Source organism: Nannobrachium achirus, assembly GCF_963921795.1.
Source record: "Nannobrachium achirus genome assembly, chromosome: 11".
Taxonomy (NCBI): domain Eukaryota; kingdom Metazoa; phylum Chordata; class Actinopteri; order Myctophiformes; family Myctophidae; genus Nannobrachium; species Nannobrachium achirus.
The window spans coordinates 4,549,892-4,570,230 of NC_137820.1; the positions used below are offsets into that span (position 1 = coordinate 4,549,892).

Genomic DNA, 20,339 nt, shown 5'->3' on the forward strand with positions numbered 1-20,339 from the left:
TGTAAATCGCTCTGGATTAAGAGTGTCTGCTAAATGACTAAATTGTAAATTGTAGGAAACATTGTCTCATATGACAGAATATTAATATGTAAATCATGAAAGAATCTTCAGGTAACATTGTCTCATATGATAGAACATTTAGCACAGCAACATTTTTGACCAGTGCTTGTCGACTAAAACGAGGACGGAAAATGTTTGTCGAATACTTTTTTCCACTGACAAAGACTAAACAAAAACGAATCGAAAAACTAAAGCTGTGATGAATAAAACTGACTGAATAGTTTTGTCCAAAAAAACAGACATATTAGTGAGGGACTATAGCCATAATGGGGAAATGTGATTAAACTCTGTTTAAACAATGCTTTTTCTCCTCCAACTGTATATACGTTCCCCTTTCAACTGTTTTGATCATATTTTGACACTTGCTTTGGCAATGTAGACATATGTTTTCTCCCCAAAAAAGCAATAAATCAATCAATAAAGCTACTTTGAATTGAATTGAGAGACTAGTGGACACAAGACAAGTTATTTCATGCATCTTAAAATATCCGATCTACAAGCTCTATTTCAACTGCATGACATTTGTACACATGTTGCTTGACAAACTACAATGTGAACGCAAACCTCACCAAATTAAACATGCAACAATGTTGCAACTTAACCCCCGAAATCACAGAAAGTCTACAGAATCTGCCCTAAGTCAGTGGTCCCCCCCACGCCACAATAATAATCATATTTGAACTGGGGACCCCCCATTCTGACAAGCACATGGAAAAATGCAATAGTTGTGGCATTGCATTTAGTTTGACTCAGTTTCACAGATAATGATTTTTTTTTTAAACAGCCGATCCACAAGATCACAACACCTGTTGTGAGCTCGTGGATTGGCTATTTTCACAATTGTTGCGTCTTTCTTATATTTGACGAGTTTTTACACTATAGTTTGTTGATTACTTTTAATGCAGAAATGGTATATATTTATTTGACCCCTTTTCTTTCAATTTACTTCTTCTTTGAGGTATTTAAAAGATATTAAAAGTCCTTAAATTGTCAGTTCACTGTCATCTGGGGACGATCTACAAGTTCTACACGCTCTCAACGTGTCACGTTGTGAAGTGTTGTTGTGAGCTTGTAGATTGGCTATTTTTTGGTGAACGTCTCCCCCCAGAACACAACAGGGATGCGGGGGTATAATGGTCAACTTATTTATTTATTTTATTTTCTATTTTTTTTTACAACAAGGGTTCATATTTTATATAGATTGTAATTAGAGAAAAACAAAGATGATCGAGTACCCATAGAGTTATGGGTGGGGGCATGCGTACAAGTGGCTTGTTCTAAAATATCAACCCTTGTTTGTTGTGAAGGAAAAAAAATCACACTCGTGTGAACTGAGCGGTGGTGTGTGTGTGTGTGTGTGTGTGTGTGTGTGTGTGTGTGTGTGTGTGTGTGTGTGTGTGTGTGTGTGTGTGTGTCTGCAACAGCGCCCCTCCCTTAACATGTGTGGTCAGAAAAGGTTACTGCAGGCTACAGACAGACAGACAGACAGACACGGAGACAGACAGACAGACAGACCCACACACACGGCCACGTATAGGAGCGTTGTGACCACCGCTCAAAAAGTTGTCCTTTAAACCAGGGGTTTTAAAGGAGCTATATAGTCATTTTTTTTAAACGGACGCTAAAATAAAAATAATGCTTTGAAAATATAAAAAAAAGATTAAAAAAGCTTGAATCCTCAGTAAAACACATTTACAGAGGACTCGACACACAAACACCTTTAGACAGAAAAAAGTACAATATAAACAGAAAACAAAGAACAGAAAACAAAGAAAGAAAGAAAGAAAGAAAGAAAGAAAGAAAGAAAGAAAGAAACAATCTAGCCAATTGTAATATAGGCTATTGGGGCTTTTCTCTCTAGTCAGCTTTGTATTTAGCTACCTTTACGTAGTATAGGCTATATATTTTTGCACACCTTTTTTCTGACTATATCTACTGCATAGTTCTATCCGTCTGTCAATCAATGTAAATTACTTCAATGGTTTCCTGTGTAAATAAGCCAAGTGCTTTTCTAGGATCTCCTTTTAGTTGACCTTGTACCGGTGAACTGTACCGTCATGAAACACTGTACCTTTCCTATGCAAACTAATAGTCTTCAATCAATCAATCAATCAATCAATCAATCAATCAATGTGCATGGATGAATCAACATCTCTAGACTCTCTGCAACACAATCTACAAACTTGCTTAAATGCCAAAAAGTGTAGTATTAAGTTACCAAGTCAAATATTTACTACAGTAGCCTATGTCATGTATTTAAACATTCTAAATCATTAATATTCTCATAATTTTATAAGAGGCAGCTGACATCACGCATCCGGTCAACCTCAGGGACCAGGAACTATTGTTACAGAATCTATTTGTGACGGGGGACCCATTTCTTTGTCACACATAAAGCGGTGCAACGCTGAAATGTGCCCTGAAAACAAAGAGCAGCCGCTGCCGTCACATGACTCACAGCTAGCTGCAGTGGAGCAGGAAGTGGAGACATGTGTGACTACAAAATAAAATGTCAAAACGTAAATACAACTTTGAATACAGAACTTTCTGTATAATCATCACTCAACAACTCGGTGTACCCACACCTCCCACTTCCATTGGTTCTTAAAGTGAGGTCCTTCTTGAGGGGGTTCCAGGGGGTCCCCAGCTAAAATTATATTTAGGAACCAAATGGACCCTTACGTCGCCAGGCTTTGAGTGTACAAATGGCACCAAATGGACCCTGTCTCTGTACAAATTGAACCAAATGGACCCTGACAAGGTCCATTTGGTTGATTTAAATTAACATTTTATAATATCAACTATGGTCTCAAGAGATAGAAATGCCATTAAATGGGGGTCCGTAGCCTAATGCATGTCAAAGGGTCCTTGAAATAAAAATGGTTGAGAATCACAAGAGCCGCAAAAATCTCTTCTCTCATGGGGGTCCCTGGCGTAGCTTTTCAACTGGCGGTCCGCGGGCTAATAACTATCAATTTAGCGCCCTTGACATGAAAAAATAAATAAAACATAAATTAAAAAAGAATAAATAAATACATTGAGAACCATGCATGACATTGGGCTTCAATACTTTTACTTTGAAGTGTGTCACCGGAAGGTGTTACTGGTAATAGTGACCGACTTGCTGGTGTTGAAGCACATTTATTACTAGTAACAAGTCATGTTTTATTTCAACTGTTTATTTGGTAATAGTGACCGACTTGCTGCTTGCTGGTGTTGTTGAAAGAAGCACATTATTATTACTGACTCTCCACACATAAAGTCAGGTTTTATTTCTACTGTCATGGACTGTGAAGCTGATGCATTTTACAGGCAGCTGCCGAAGGTGGTGAGTAAATACAATACAACCATTACACACTGAATACAATATTTCAGGGCTGCCAAGTCTCACGCTTTGAGCGTGAGAGACACGCAATTTAACCTCTTCTCACGCCACACGCCACACTTGTCATTTCTCACGCATTTTTACAGCCATCCCACCGACCTCTCCCGAAAGTTGCGGGGGTTTTCTCACTCGGTAAAAGTCGCACGGAGAATTCTAAGCGCAGTGAATGCAGCTGCACTGCTCCTCCACTCTCTCTCCCCTCTACACATACACACATGCAGGCGACGGAGCGAGAGAGAGAGAGCCCTACAGACGGCCGTTGCTGCGAGCTAGCGGGGCCGGGGATCGCGCCGCCCCGCGGGGCCGCGGTGGAGAAACACACTCGCTCCGCGAGTAAACGCCGAGCGATATTTCACAAAGATGACCACAATCCAGCTCTTGCCTCCCGCGAGCGCATGCACGAACGAGCCCACGCGCAATAATTTCATGGGTTAACACGTATATCCACTTGTCTTCAACCCTAATATCCCCTATTCTGAGGAGGGCTTTAGAAGAGATAGGGCGGTTTTGAACCAACACTACTAGTAGCCCAGTGGTTCTCAACTTGTGGGTCGGGACCCCCAGTGGGGTCCCCAAATTATTTTGGGGGGGTCGCCATGATTAACTTAATGTGCAACATTGTTTTCTCACCCAACAGTATGCTAAACAAACTAACATAACGTTTAAGTGTATAGAGGGCATCTGCACATTTCTAAAGTGACAATTTAAGGACTTTTTAATAGCTCTAAAATGACAAATTAAACTGTCAACTGTACACATTGTCAGGTATTAGAGGCAGACATCGTGAAAATAGCAGATCTACATGCTCACATGTATCTGCTATTTTCACAGTAGAGCCGTTTTATACAAAATGTTGCCTGAACTCTTATAGGGGGGGGGGGGGGGGTCCCCAGTTAAAATATGATTATTTGGGGCGCAGGCTGAAAAGCTTGAGAACCACTGAAGTAGCCTACTGATGAGAGTTTTAAATGTTTGATAAATACACAGTGCTGTCAAACAAGTCTATGGAGCTATCTATGACATCTATTAAGATTTCATTTGCAACATATTGATACAATATGTAGTGGGGGTCCTGCTTCATCTCCCTTAGCTAAGGGGTCCTTGACTTGAAAACATCTTCTTGCCTGCAGTGCCTGCCTGGCAGCCCTGCTTTTGTATTGTTTTGTTCTGGTCATAATTTTGAAACTTGAACTGAATAAGGTGCTATTGGTTGACATTTTACTAATAAATGTATATTTATTGGTCATTCTTGTTGCAAGTTTATTTCTACTTGTGCTGGTCACTCAGTTTGAATGCTTTATAAGCATGAGGTAGTGACCCCGTCTGCGCCAACCAACTTAAGCCCCACACGCCACGAAATCGCTCTAAATCGATGTTAAAAAGGCCAAAAAAATTCGCGCCCCCCCAAAAAATGTCTCACTCTTAAAAATGTCTGGAACTTGGCAGCCCTGATATTTCATGTTTTAATCAACGTGTTGATCTGAAGCCTACAGTGATAGTATGACGGTGTAGCTGGTCTAAAAGAGTGGGCATTACAGAGGGTCATCTGGGCACCCCAACACACAGACATCAGGCTAAATAGGCTATCTTTGTCCAAAATGTAAAAATAATAAAATATTTGAAATATGTTCTCAAGTAAAGGAAAGCATATGCTACAAGATGAACATTGCATGCTTAAACATTCGACAATAGTACTTGTACTGTATTTGGTACAACTTTGGGTAGGCTATTTGTACTTTACTTGAGCCCTATCAATATCTTGAATATTTGAAAATAGCAGATCTACAAGCTCAGCTTAGTAGCTCTGCTATTTTCAAACTATCCATTTTCAGTTAGCAAACATATCTCCGAGGCAGTTATATGCCATCCAAGCTACTTGTGTACTCACCCAATAATGAATTCCTCAGACATGGAGTCAGATATTGTCCCGTAGTTACGGTAGTTTCATATCCCTTTGAAAGTTCTGGCAGAAAACATGTGTTTTTAGTCAAATATCTCCACTTTTCTACGAGCTTCACATGGACGTCAGTCGGACCTGAAATGACTGCTGGGCTGAACATGTCATATGAAAACTTCCTTTGAGAACACAGTGTGTTTGGGAAGCACAAACGTACGGGGCACACAATGAACAGGTGCGTTGTGATTGGCATGGGGTAATTAATCAACACCACCTGCCAATTGTGTTCCCCATACTTTTGTGCTTCCCAAAGGAACTTTCCCTCAATGACCAACCAAACATGTAATTTTGATAGCATTTGTATAGTGTTTTGATTTAGATTACCATTTCTATGCATTCGATGTTTTACCTTGCTTAACCTCTGTGAAGTTGGCACCCCATATGATGAACACTTACATTTTATAATTTGTGCATATATTATTTTTGAGATATTTTAAGATAGGTTTGCTGAGCCTTGCACCCCCTTTGGGTCCTATTAAAGCTAAAATAAATTGTCTCATTCTATTGCTGGATGTGCTGTGATTTGTGCCGTTGAATTAATCAATTGTGTTTTTTTTATATATTTATATAGGCTATATAATTATTGATCTAGTTATGAGTGATCAGAACATAGCAGCAGTACAGTGGTGTGCCCTACAGAGGGCAGCGTAGAGCAGCAGCACTAGGCTAGTAGAACATAGCAGGAGTGCAGTGGTGGTGTGTAAAATATCTCAAAAATGATACCAGCACAAATTATAACATTTACGGCACAATTCAGGACAAATCTGGCACTAAACAATGACACCATTTGTATTGTATTTGTATTATGTTTTCTTCAAATGGGCTGCCAACCTAAACCTAGCCTTATTCCTCAACATAACCTTTGAACCTAGCCTTATTCCTAGCGTGTAGCGTTGTTTCGATGTGTCATTAAAGGAGTAGTTCACCCCTGAGTAGTTTTTTTGTCGCATTCCTAACAAAAAATGTATTACAATAAATCTACCCCCATTGATTCCGGCATTTGGGTCCCCATCCGGAATCAATGGGGGTAAATTTACTATAATATATATATATATTTTTTGTCATAGGAATGCGACAAATACAAAAAAATATTATTGAACTCAAGTCTCCATGGCGTGACTAATCAATGGGAAAGAAAATCATTTTGGGGGTGAACTAAATACTCCTTCCCATTATTCCGGGACCGTGAATGAATGAATGCTAACCTGGTGAATGCTAACCCTAACCTTTCTCGGACAAATGGACCTGGGAATTTCCCCCTTATTCCTAAACAACCTCAGTAAAACTATGTCTAAACCTAACCTTATTCATAACCTTAACTGGTCTTAAACTCTGGTCATTGTGTGGTTCAGTAACTAAACTCTGTATTGTGTGGTTCAGTAACTAAACTCTGGTCATTGTGTGGTTCAGTAACTAAACTCTGTATTGTGTGGTTCAGGAACTCCATGCTCATCTGAACGGCTCTGTCAGTGGTCACACCATGGAGAAGCTGATCAGCAGGAAACCTCACCTGAACCTTCAACCCAGCATGACGGCCATCCATAGTGGACACAGAACCCTGGAGCAGTGGGTTATTATTACATTCATATATATCCATCCATAGTGGACACAGGACCCTGGAGCAGTGGGTTATTATTACATTCATATATATCCACCCATAGTGGACACAGAACCCTGGAGCAGTGGGTTATTATTACATTCATATATATCCACCCATAGTGGACACAGAACCCTGGAGCAGTGGGTTATTATTACATTCATATATATCCATCCATAGTGGACACAGAACCCTGGAGCAGTGGGTTATTATTACATTCATATATATCCACCCATAGTGGACACAGAACCCTGGAGCAGTGGGTTATTATTCTATATATATATATATATATCCATCCACAGTGGACACAGGACCCTGGAGCAGTGGGTTATTATTCTATACATATATATATCCATCCATAGTGGACACAGAACCCTGGAGCAGTGGGTTATTATTCTATACATATATATCCATCCATAATGGACACAGAACCCTGGAGCAGTGGGTTATTATTACATTCATATATATATATATATCCATCCATAGTGGACACAGAACCCTGGAGCAGTGGGTTATTATTACATTCATATATATATATCCATCCATAGTGGACACAGGACCCTGGAGCAGTGGGTTATTATTACATTCATATATATATCCATAGTGGACACAGGACCCTGGAGTAGTGGGTTATTATTCTATACATATATATCCATCCATAGTGGACACAGGACCCTGGAGTAGTGGGTTATTATTCTATACATATATATCCATCCATAGTGGACACAGGACCCTGGAGCAGTGGGTTATTATTACATTCATATATATATCCATAGTGGACACAGGACCCTGGAGCAGTGGGTTATTATTACATTCATATATATATCCATCCACAGTGGACACAGGACCCTGGAGCAGTGGGTTATTATTACATTCATATATATATCCATCCACAGTGGACACAGGACCCTGGAGCAGTGGGTTATTATTACATTCATATATATCCATCCATAGTGGACACAGGACCCTGGAGCAGTGGGTTATTATTACATTCATATATATCCATCCACAGTGGACACAGGACCCTGGAGCAGTGGGTTATTATTACATTCATATATATCCATCCATAGTGGACACAGGACCCTGGAGCAGTGGGCCTTATATTTTAATATGTTTTTATTATTCCATACACAGACACACACACAAAATCAATTGCTTCCTCTACACTGAGGCCTTCGCATTCAGGGTCCGATTTTACGCATACAGAAATAAAACAATAAATTAACGCATCGTGTCATGCACACCCCGTTCGAATTTTGTCCCGATTCTGACCATGTTGTCAGTTTTTATCCTTGCCAAAAATGGGATCCTGTGTGCAAAGGGCTTTAAAGACAATAGTACAGATAGTGTTTGTTTTCACAGTTAGAGAAAATGAGTGACTGGCTGCTCCAGTTTTTCGTATTTGACCGTGGAACTCTGTCTGTAAATATGTTGTGCCAGGGGCCAACATGATTTGTGGTGTACATAGAGACCCCGACTCCACTTTAAGAACCACTACTCTAAATAAAATGTGATGTAACTCTCTCTCTCTGTGTGTGTGTGTGCGTGTGTGTTTGTGTGTGTGTGCGTGCGTGCGTGCGTACGTGCGTGCGTGCAGGTGTTTCCAGGTGTTCAAGGTGATCCATCAGTTAGTGGACTCAGAGGAGGACATATTGATGGTAAGAACACGGTTTCTCAACATGTGGTCCATGGACCTCTACGGGTCCATGGCATCTTACATATAGTATTGGTGAAGGGGTCCATGGAGTGCCAACATGGAGTGCCAAATGGTATGTTCCCTATTCCCAGCAAACCAGTAATCCTAGAGGCTCCACACTTGGTACACGTACTGCTCAGTACTCTGGCAACGTTATAGGCACATTTGCCACCATGCTATGTACTTACATTGCGTACAGTAATATAAAACAAAATTATTCAGGCACATTTTAGCCAGCTCTTTTGGCTGCTATAGGACCCCACTCACTGTGCAGCTGCAGCCAGGGTCAGAGGCCAGGGGTTATTCAGGTCAACGAGCCAGAACATAGAGGGAGGGGGGGGGAGGGAGGGGGGAGAGGAGCTGAGCAGAGTAGAGTATCGAATTACAACAGAGGGGTGTGTGTGTGTGTGTGTGTGTGTGCGTGTGTGTGTGTGTGTGCGCGCGCGCACGTTTTTTTTCCCCCAAAAAATGTAAAACCTTTTTTTTTTTTCAAAAAACTTTTTTTTTCAAAAAACTTTTTTTTTTTTTTCAAAAAACTTTTTTTTTCAAAAAACTTTTTTTTCCTCAAAAAACTTTTTTTTTCTCAAAAAACTTTTTTCTCAAAAAACTTTTTTCTCAAAAAACTTTTTTTTCTCAAAAAACGTCTTTTTCTCAAAAAAAGAACTACCCATATTTGGCCATTACACACACCACACTGCCGCAACATGGCGGTGAAGGCCGCACAGCGGCCTGAACTCTAGACTTTTGCGGCCCGAAGGGCCGCAAACTTCTAGTTATTATTATTAGTGTGGTATTATTACTATGTCTGGTTTTGTCTGTATGTATATTATATTATGCACATAATATGTCCCACACTTGACTCATTGGCTAAGCTTCACGGGACGCTTAATGAAATGACCTGATACAAAGCACCCCTCACTTCACACTGGGTGTGGTTTCTGTCTCTCCAGGTAGCCAAAGATGTGATCAAGGAGTTTGCAGCAGATGGAGTCAAATACTTGGAGCTGAGGAGCACACCGCGAGAAGAGAGCAACACAGGCAAAGATCTTTCCTTTTGTATTACAGTACATGTACAGTAGGTAGTACAGTAAGTTTTGAAAAGAGATATTTGAAATCTTTCTGAAAGTGTTCTATGAAAGCCAAAGGTGTTAGCTATTTTTCAAAATATTCTTTACTTCATTATATATTTTTTACAAGAGATCCATAAATATATAAAGAACAATACTGATTAAGAAGTAGTGAAAATAGGTGATCTACAAGCTCACAATGTGGTGCGAAGCGACACATTGACCTGAACAGTTTGGTAACCGCTGTATTTAGACGTTACAGTTATTGTTTAGAGGCAGGAGACCTGCTTTATGTTCTATTCAGTCAAGTACAGACTGTTACTGTTCTGTACTGTATTCAGTACAGTACAGTACAGTACAGTACAGGACAGTACAGTACAGTACAGTACAGACTGTTAGTGTTCTGTACTGTATTCAGTACAGCACAGTACAGTACAGTACAGTACAGACTGTTAGTGTTCCATAAAAACCCTCCTTTGGGACTACAAGTGTGTTTTGTCATTGTCAGGTTTGACCAAGAGGAGGTATGTTGAGACGGTTCTAGAAGCTATCCGTCAGTGTAAAGACGAGGCAGTGGACATTGATGTCAGGTAAGACCAACGTGTGCTGATCAGGCTTGTGGTGGACATTCTTGTCTGAATTCTATTACTGCCACGGACATACAGTACAAAATGAGAGGACAATAATATTACCAGAAACACGAAGAGCTTGTCCTGAATGACCATAACAGCTCTGTAACCCTGAGAGGGTACAAATGGAACCAAATGGACCCTTACTAGTCCTACTAGTCTGGGATCCCTTCACTTTTCGGGGTTTGATCCGGTCGGGAGCGGAAACCACACCACGTCATGTTGTAGTCCTCAAAGGACTACAATTTGTCCAGAAAGATCAAACCGGATTCAGTTTTAACCCAAAATAATTCCTCTGTGCTCAAGGACATACTTTTAGGGCCTATTACCTAATAAACTCCTTTATGCAGAGTAGTTTTGCTACTTCTCTTTTTGTCCAACTCATAGCGACTGGCAAGACTACACTAGGCTACTGGAGCATTTTAATAGGGATTGGGGGAAAGAAAACAAAGCAACGACGCTTCTTCTGCTTGTGGTTTCCGCCTAGACCGGATCAAACGGCCCGTTGTAAATGAATACCAGACTTTCCCCAATTACCCAGAGAAAGCCTGGTGACGCGAGGTTAGACCCTTATAGGTCTGTAACTCTGAGAGTGTTCAAATGGAACCAAATGGACCCTTATAGGTCTGTAACTATGAGTGTGTACACATGGAACCAAATGGACCTAACCTGTCTTATTGTGAATGTTCCTGGTCTCTATGGATGGGATGTCTTATTGTGAAGGTTTGCCACATGACAGGATGTTTTATTGTGAAGGTTCCTGGTCTCTGTGGACCGCAGGAACGGGGCGGACGTCGCCATGGAGACGGTGAAGCTGGCGGAGGACATGATGCTGTCCTCTGATTGTCTGGTGGTGGGACTGGACCTGAGTGGAGATCCCACGGTCTGGGAGGACACGCACACACACACACACACACACACAGTGTCTCTATACTAAGCTAAAACAAAGGGCTACTGTCTTGCATGCCGTCTTACCCCTTATGCCTAAACTATTCTTTATAATAAACTGAAAACTAAAACTAAATCAAAAATATCAACGCATACTGGGTGGATCTGAGAGGAGAGCCAACAGTCACACACACACACACACACACACACACACACACACACACACACACACACACACACACACACACTGGTAGTCGGGGAGCCACAGGACAGAAATCTGAGAGGACCTGTGATACCATAACATACTTTTAATTTTAGTTTAGTCATTAAGGTATACAGAATGAGAGGCCTGCTCTGTCGGAAACATTGCAAAAAACAGTTATGGCAGTTTGTATATCACTGTCCCATTGACTCCACTATAGAGGACAATAATATAAAAGAAAATCGGACCCATAAAACTGTGAAAAGTGATGACTCATGAAAGAAAACTTTTCACTGTTTTATGGGGGATATTTTTAGCCCAAGGAATGTTTTTTTGTGCAAAACAAATGCTTGCAATGGATTCAGAATCATGACAAATCCCTGGTTTGACCCCTCATATGGTACTTGAAGCAGATTTATTTTTGTATTATTTTCCTTTATAGTGAAGTCGATGGGACAGTGAATATATAAATGCCCATAACGTTGACATCACAGGTTCAACCCTTTTCTTTGACGAGCTTTTGGGCCTGTGGCTCCCCGAATATGGAGAACATGAACCAAAGAACAGACCGCTGTTATTGTGAGTGTAAACATGACTTATGATGTTTGTTCTAAGGTGGGTCACGGCAGAGCCTTTCTTCCAGCCCTGCAGAGAGCCAAGAACAGCGGGCTGAAGCTAGCGCTGCACCTGTCAGAGGTACGTTATGAAGCTAGCGCTGCACCTGTCAGAGGTACGTTATGAAGCTAGCACTGCACCTGTCAGAGGTACGTTATGAAGCTAGCGCTGCACCTGTCAGAGGTATGTTATGAAGCTAGCGCTGCACCTGTCAGAGGTACGTTATGAAGCTAGCTCTGCACCTGTCAGAGGTACGTTATGAAGCTAGCTCTGCACCTGTCAGAGGTACGTTATGAAGCTAGCGCTGCACCTGTCAGAGGTACGTTATGAAGCTAGCGCTGCACCTGTCAGAGGTACGTTATGAAGCTAGCGCTGCACCTGTCAGAGGTACGTTATGAAGCTAGCTCTGCACCTGTCAGAGGTACATTATGAAGCTAGCGCTGCACCTGTCAGAGGTACGTTATGAAGCTAGCGCTGCACCTGTCAGAGGTACGTTATGAAGCTAGCGCTGCACCTGTCAGAGGTACGTTATGAAGCTAGCGCTGCACCTGTCAGAGGTACGTTATGAAGCTAGCGCTGCACCTGTCAGAGGTACGTTATGAAGCTAGCTCTGCACCTGTCAGAGGTACGTTATGAAGCTAGCGCTGCACCTGTCAGAGGTACGTTATGAAGCTAGCGCTGCACCTGTCAGAGGTACGTTATGAAGCTAGCTCTGCACCTGTCAGAGGTACGTTATGAAGCTAGCTCTGCACCTGTCAGAGGTATGTTATGAAGCTAGCGCTGCACCTGTCAGAGGTACGTTATGAAGCTAGCGCTGCACCTGTCAGAGGTACCACCTCTGTTACAGTCATATGATGCACCTGTCAGAAGTACCAACCTCTGTTACAGTCATATGATGCACCTGTCAGAGGTACCACCTCTGTTACAGTCAATACAACACCTGTCAGAGGTACCAGCCTCTGTTACAGTCAGTACAACACCTGTCATAGGTACCACCTCTGTTACAGTCAATACAACACCTGTCAGAGGTACCAGCCTCTGTTACAGTCAGTACAACACCTGTCAGAGGTACCAGCCTCTGTTACAGTCAGTACAACACCTGTCAGAGGTACCAGCCTCTGACAACACAACACATGGTAACCATCGTAACTGATTGTAATATTATGTTGTAGCGTACAACACAACACATGGTAACCATGGTAACTTTACTTTATTTGTTTATTTAGACGGGACAATGCATATTAATGAACACTACATAAATGCAATGTAAATACACCGGAATTAGCAAGAATGCTAAATTTCATCCGTAGTCGCCACATGAAGACAAAACAACACCAACAACAGTAACCTTACATCAGGAGAAGGCATTTAAAACACATACATACAAGTACTGTACTATTCCACCTGTAAACAAAAACACATACTGGCACCAGAACCCTGTGAATTGTTTTATTTGTATTTATTTTATTTTTATTTTGTTCATATAACAACTACTACATAAACTGATTGTGATATTATGTTGTAGCGTACAACACAACACATGGTAACCATGGTAACGGATGGCGTTTCAGGTCCCCTCCCAGGGGGAGGAGTCACAGCTGCTGCTTGACCTTCCTCCTCACAGGATTGGTCACGGCACCTTCCTGCACCCTGAGGTGGGCGGGTCCCAGAGCCTCGTTGACAAGGTGCTGAAGAACAACATCCCACTTGGTAAGACTGACAACATGTCATAACAACATTACTGTGAGCAAAGAAATCACCATTTACGATATTATCACCGTAATCAAACTATCCCCAACATTGAACTTGGGGTGGGAGGGGTAACATACATCTTTTCTGTATGCTTTTGTTTATTATATTAAACCTTGAAGAAAAAATAAAAATCCACTTTTGCCCCTCCCCCCCAAAAAATAGCAGATCACAACGCGTTGTGATGCGTTGTGAGCTTGTAGATCTGCTATTTTTTTGCAAAGAGATTTGGTTGAGTGAAAAAAAGACTGTATGTATATTATAAGTACGTTTTACCAATAGAGGGTATAAATGGTACCAGATATGCAACTCTGCAAACAAAAGGTGAATCGAACCCCAGTGCATCCTCCGTCATGCACTGGGGAACTGAGGATTTCACGATAAATTAAATCTCCATGATACGATTTAGTGGTACGAATTTGAACCTTTTATTTTTCTCCATTGTGTTTTGAGCAGAATGTGTCAAATGCAAAGGTTGTGTTTTTACGGTAGAACTGTGTTTTTATGGTAGAACTGTGTTTTTATGGTAGAACTGTGTTTTTACGGTAGAACTGTGTTTTTATGGTAGAACTGTGTTTTTACGGTAGAACTGTGTTTTTACGTGTGTTTTTATGGTAGAACTGTGTTTTTATGGTAGAACTGTGTTTTTACGGTAGAACTGTGTTTTTATGGTAGAACTGTGTTTTTATGGTAGAACTGTGTTTTTACGGTAGAACTGTGCCTGACGTCCAACGTGAAGGGACAGACTGTGCCATGTTACTCCAAACACCACTTCCAGTACTGGTACCAACGAGGACACCCGGTGGTCATCTGTGTAAGTGTTTCCATGTCAGGGCAGAACAGATGAGACTATGCAACTCTTAGACAAAAATAGCAGATCAGCAAGCTCACAATGCGTCCCGTTGCGATGCACTGTGAGCTTGTAGATTCTTTTGACAAAGAGATTTGGTGTTGACATAATAAAGTGGTTTCTACCTATAATTAAATGCCCCAAATAAGTTTGAAAGTGTTTTAAATACTAATGATTAATAACTATTTTAACATTTTGTTCTACTTTAAACATGTCAATGATAGTTGCGGTTGACTTAAAGGTATATAGTTTGCCCAAAAAAACTACTTATTTCTATTGATTACTCACCCCATGGAGACTTGAATTCATGTCTATTCTTTAGTTTTTATCGCATTCCCAAGTCAATAATGTGATGAACAGCAGTGGTTCCCTATGGAGACACAAAGGGCTCTATTTTGATTGTCTTAAGTACCAGCTCTTATGCCTTAACTTAAAGGCCTGTCCATACTGCCTCCGACCACATAACTTTCCGTCAGAAAGGTCCGCTTCAACTACAAAATGACGTTACTCGCATCTTCTGAAAAGCATTACCCGAATTTAACCTTGCCTACTCGTTCACAACAGGCCGTTTGGTTTCCACCTAAAGCGCGGAAACCACTAGAAGAAGCAGCGTCGCTTTGATTTGGTTCCCTCCGTTTGTTTCCCCAATCCCTATTAAAATGCTGGAGTAGCCTTGTATAGTCCTTCCAGTCGCTAACAGTTGGACTAAAAGATGCATATACCAAACGATTTTTTCAAAAGCAAAACTACTCTGTATCAAGGAGTTTATTAGGCAGGCCCTAAAAGTATGTCCTTGAGCGCAGGGGAATATTTTGGGTTAAAACTGAATCCGGTTTGATAGTTCCGGCAAATTGTAGTCTTTGAGTACTACAACATGACGTGTTGTGGTTTCCGCTCCCGACCGGATACAACCCCGAAAAGTGAAGTGATCCCAGACTACCCCGAATTAGAGTTCAGAAAGCTGCACGACGGAAAGTCAGAACTTTATGGAGACAGTATGGACAGACCATGACCATGTGTTCTGATGTGTCTGTTGACAGACTGATGATAAGGGCGTCTTCTGATGTGTCTGTTGACAGACGGACGATAAGGGCGTGTTGTGATGATGATGTCTCTGTGTTGACAGACTGACGATAAGAGCGTGTTCTGATGATGTCTCTGTTAACAGACTGACGATAAGAGCGTGTTCTGATGATGATGATGTCTCTGTTGACAGACGGACGATAAGGGCGTGTTCTGATGATGATGTCTCTGTGTTGACAGACTGACGATAAGGGCGTGTTGTGATGATGATGTCTCTGTGTTGACAGACTGACAATAAGGGCGTGTTGTGATGATGATGTCTCTGTGTTGACAGACTGACGATAAGAGCGTGTTCTGATGATGTCTCTGTTAACAGACTGACGATAAGAGCGTGTTCTGATGATGATGATGTCTCTGTTGACAGACGGACGATAAGGGCGTGTTCTGATGATGTCTCTGTTGACAGACTGATGATAAGGGCGTGTTCTGATGATGATGATGTCTCTGTTGACAGACGGACGATAAGGGCGTGTTCTGATGATGATGATGTCTCTGTTGACAGACTGATGATAAGGGCGTGTTCTGATGATGATGATGATGTCTCTGTGTTGACAGACTGACGATAAGGGCGTGTTCTGATGATGATGATGTCTCTGTGTTGACAGACTGACGATAAGGGCGTGTTCTGCAGCCAGTTGTCTCAGGAGTATCAGCTGGCAGCCTCTACGTTCTCCCTGGACCACCAGGCCGTGTGGAGCCTCTCCCAGCAGGCCCTGGACTGCAGCTTCGCCCCGGAGGACCTCAAACTGCAGCTGAAGCAGAGGTGGACACAGCTGCAGCACCAGGCCTTACAGGAGGCCTCAAACTGCAGCTGAAACAGAGGTGGACACAGCTGCAGCACCAAGCCTTACAGGAGGCCTCAAACTGCAGCTGAAGCAGAGGTGGACACAGCTGCAGCACCAGGCCTTACAGGAGGCCTCAAACTGCAGCTGAAACAGAGGTGGACACAGCTGCAGCACCAAGCCTTACAGGAGGCCTCAAACTGCAGCTGAAACAGAGGTGGACACAGCTGCAGCACCAAGCCTTACAGGAGGCCTCAAACTGCAGCTGAAACAGAGGTGGACACAGCTGCAGCTCCAGGCCTTACAGGAAGACAATGACTGAAATACTACAAACTGAGGCTTCATTCAGACTGGAACAAACTCACAACTAAAAACATACAAGTACAGCCGTTAGCTGCTTTCTGTCTTTGTTCAAGGACTCCTGGTTTGGTATGCATTAATAGACCACAGACAGTAAATCATAATATACAAATAGAACCAAATGGAATTACTGTTACTTTAAGGGTCCATTTGGTTCCATTTGCACCCTCAGTTACAGTCCATTTGGTTCTATTTTGTACACATGAATTACAAACCCATAAGGGTCCATTTGGTTCCATGTGTACTCTCTTAAGCCCCTTTTCCACTACGAGGTGAAATCAGAACTTTTTTTGGTTGTGGTTTTGTTTCCATAGCGTACGGCCCGGTTTCAGACCAGGTTCTGGGAACCTTTTGTTTAGGTCCTGCTCCTGAGGTAGAACTAAACGTGAGTTCTGGGAACCTATGGGCGGGGCCAGCAGCACTGCTGCTCTTTTTTTAGAACTTCCCGGTTATATGGAAATGTAAGCAGAACTTGGTCACGGAACTTCACAGGTTCTTGGTTCTGGTTCGACCCTGTAGTGTAAACGGGGCTATAGTTACAGACCCATGGGTCCATTTGGTTCTATTTTGTACACTCGAATTACAGACCATTAAAGTATAAAGTTGTCAAATATGTCAGACATTTCTTTGTATATTTAGGTTATGTGTCATATCTGCCATGAGCAACTTCAAAGCATAAAAGCCAAACAGAAATGCAATTAGCCAGTAGCTATGCCCCTCCCAAAAAGCTTTTGTCCAATGCTAGCTTAGAATAACTTCCTGCTTGCCAAGGTTTGCCTTGGCAACTGCCTTGGCAAGCTGCCGGTTGCTAAGCTAGCATTGGACAAAAGCTTTTAGGGGAGGGGCATAGCTACTGGCTAATTATCAACGACAAAAACACAATTATGTAATTATTCGAGTGACAATTAATTAACGTAAAATGTCATAATGGTGACAGCCCTACTTGTGCTAGAACACTCCAGCGATGCATCTGTTCTGTCCAGAGGTTGTGAGGTGTTTGTGTCCATGTGGTTGTGTTAGATTTAAAAAGGGACAACATTATTTGCATACTTGTGATGTTTATAAGTGATTAAAAGAGACCTCGATGCAGATGTAGTTTTATGAGATATTTTTCTAAATAAAATCCATCTACAAATCAATTTCTTTAAGAATGTATGTGAATATAACCCTAATTTGTACAATCCTGGACTGGACCAGCTATTTTCTAAGAAATAAAAAAAATATCTGTTTTTGTTCATGTTTTAATTACAAATAGTTTGTTTTTTAATAAACAAAAATAACAATATTCAACAAACAAAAACATGATCCCATAAAAAAAAGAAAACCTGTAAAGATGCTGCAAACGTGTCCATTAAATCATTAAAACAACGTATTTATACATGTCTGATGTCATGATGCGTCACAGTAATGGTCACTATTGGACACACGTCACTGGTTCCCAAACACTGGCTCGGGGCCCATTTGTGGGTCATGGACACATTTTGATGAGTCCATTTTCAAAGAACGATTCCCAAGGTTTTCATGAATAAGAGCTAAGAAATTCCATAAATTAGATTTTTTTGTTTTTAAATGAAAATAGCCGATCTACAAGCTCGCGACACGTTGTGAGTTTGTAGATCGTCTGTTTTCACTAGTCTGGGTCCGGGGTAAAACGTTTAATCTTTGGGCCTTGACCTAAAACGTTTGGGAACCATTGGTCCACGTTAAAGGCTCTTTTCCACCGGCAGCGATAACGATGACGATAACGATTTAAAAAAGTGGGTTTTCAATTGAAGTGGATCGGCAGCATCCACCCAACACCGATAAAGACAACGATAGCCGGCAACTACATCGTTAGGATCAACAACGATGTGGTTAAGATCTCAGTGATATGGAACTGGGTCTCTGACAAACATCTCGAGGTGCGCTCTGCGCGAGCGGCTGTTAATTGGTGCCTCTTCACATTGATGTCCGACTTTATCGGACATCAATGTGAAGGCATAATTATCGCTGTGATATTTTATGGCTATCGTCATCGTTATCGCTGCCGGTGGAAAAGGGCCTTAAGTGTGGTTGAGCTACAGTATCTGGAGCCATGTTTTATTGTCTAAAACATGTTGAACAGTCGCTTTGTTTTCTCAGCGTGGTCACAAAAAACGAGCGCTCCTCAAAACAACTGGTTTAGGAATCGCTTCACGTGCAAACCTGCGTGCACGTTTTGGGACTATGGAACAACTGAACAGGAATCAAACCAATAAGTAACAAAAGGACTTGTTTTAATAATGAGTGGAACAGAATATGTATAGAACAAAGGTACACCATCTATGGTTCTCAGGACTGTTTATATCCCGTCTTCTTTCCAAATTTGCTCTTCTTGTCTTTGTTCTTCTTGAAGTTTCCGCGCTGGCCGTCCTTCTCCTTCTTCCTCTTTCCTCCCTGCGCCGTGACATCACTTCCTCCTTCCGGTTTCCTCTTCTTGTCACTGAGGGAGAGAAAAAGGCAACGTTGTATCTTAATGTGATGTTACATAATATGGACGTTTTACCTCACACAGAGACGCACCATCCATCTTAACTCATACTCTGCGATCCCCGTCGAAACAGTTGATTTCCCGCTGTACCTCTCTGCGATGCCCGTCGTACCCGGAAATCTAATTAGCTTTAATCATCAAAAGTATGATCGTTGTATATGGCCGCTTCAGAGTCTTAGGCCCGCCTCCTAACTGTATCCTGCCGTATTTCCGGTCTGGACCGGATCTAGCTTTCCGTATCCAGTCTGAGCCTGGGCCATTGGTTTACATTGTAACTTCAAGAGGAAGCTACTTGGCGATGGAACGCTCGTTTTTCAATCCGATTTTTGCGTTTGGAAACTTTGATCCAGTCTCTACACGCCTGGATTATCATCCCCGCACATATTGTGCGTTTTGTGCGCGAACGTGTCCATGTGTTACCATAGCGCACAGCTGGCTTTTTTCAATGTTTTTTTTTATGTAAACACTGGCGGATAAGCAGGGATACAGCATGGCAACGGATATGTCTATTTCAATGGGTTTTCTTTTATTCGTAAGCTGTCACCGAGTCTACACGTCTACTAGATGAGTCGCGCACAGATTGTGCACGATGCGTGCGCGTGCCCACGTTAAAAGGTAAGGACAATTTGGCAGCTGCTTACTACAGCTATGTTTAAAATGGCAGCAAAATTGTTAAGAGGGGTAACAGGGATTCGAACCCAGGTGTCAGGGACACTGGACAGACACTGGAAGACTGGGGTTTGTCCTATATCTGACTGACCCAGAAACACAACATTCACTGGTTGAAACTAACTGTCCAACCAAGGATGAGAGATCAGTTTTTGCAAAGGCGAACTTAATAGTATGACATCGTGTGACATGTATTTGAAGTTTAAACAAGACAAATACTTGTGTGTGAAACTACAGAAGG

General features: G+C 41.9%; 2 protein-coding genes across 2 annotated transcripts in view; one reads left to right on the forward strand and one right to left on the reverse strand.

The window, feature by feature from the left end:
* The first annotated feature begins 3,207 nt into the window (after positions 1-3,207).
* On the forward strand, positions 3,208-17,646 carry mapda (N6-Methyl-AMP deaminase). The gene is made up of 10 exons (XM_080736809.1): positions 3,208-3,388; positions 6,841-6,968; positions 8,597-8,657; positions 9,646-9,733; positions 10,271-10,352; positions 11,148-11,274; positions 12,097-12,177; positions 13,668-13,806; positions 14,559-14,659; positions 16,384-17,646. The coding sequence occupies exons 1-10, from the start codon at positions 3,344-3,346 to the stop codon at positions 16,591-16,593; spliced, it is 1,062 nt and encodes a 353-aa protein (XP_080592935.1). The 5' UTR covers positions 3,208-3,343; the 3' UTR covers positions 16,594-17,646.
* A 495-nt stretch (positions 17,647-18,141) lies between these two features.
* The window catches only part of nat10 (N-acetyltransferase 10), a 49,139-nt gene continuing 46,941 nt past the window's right edge, over positions 18,142-20,339 (reverse strand). The window contains exon 29 of the mRNA XM_080737453.1: positions 18,142-19,381. Coding sequence (XP_080593579.1) covers positions 19,231-19,381 — 151 coding nt within the window. The 3' untranslated portion in view covers positions 18,142-19,230. The remainder of the gene's footprint in view (positions 19,382-20,339) is intronic.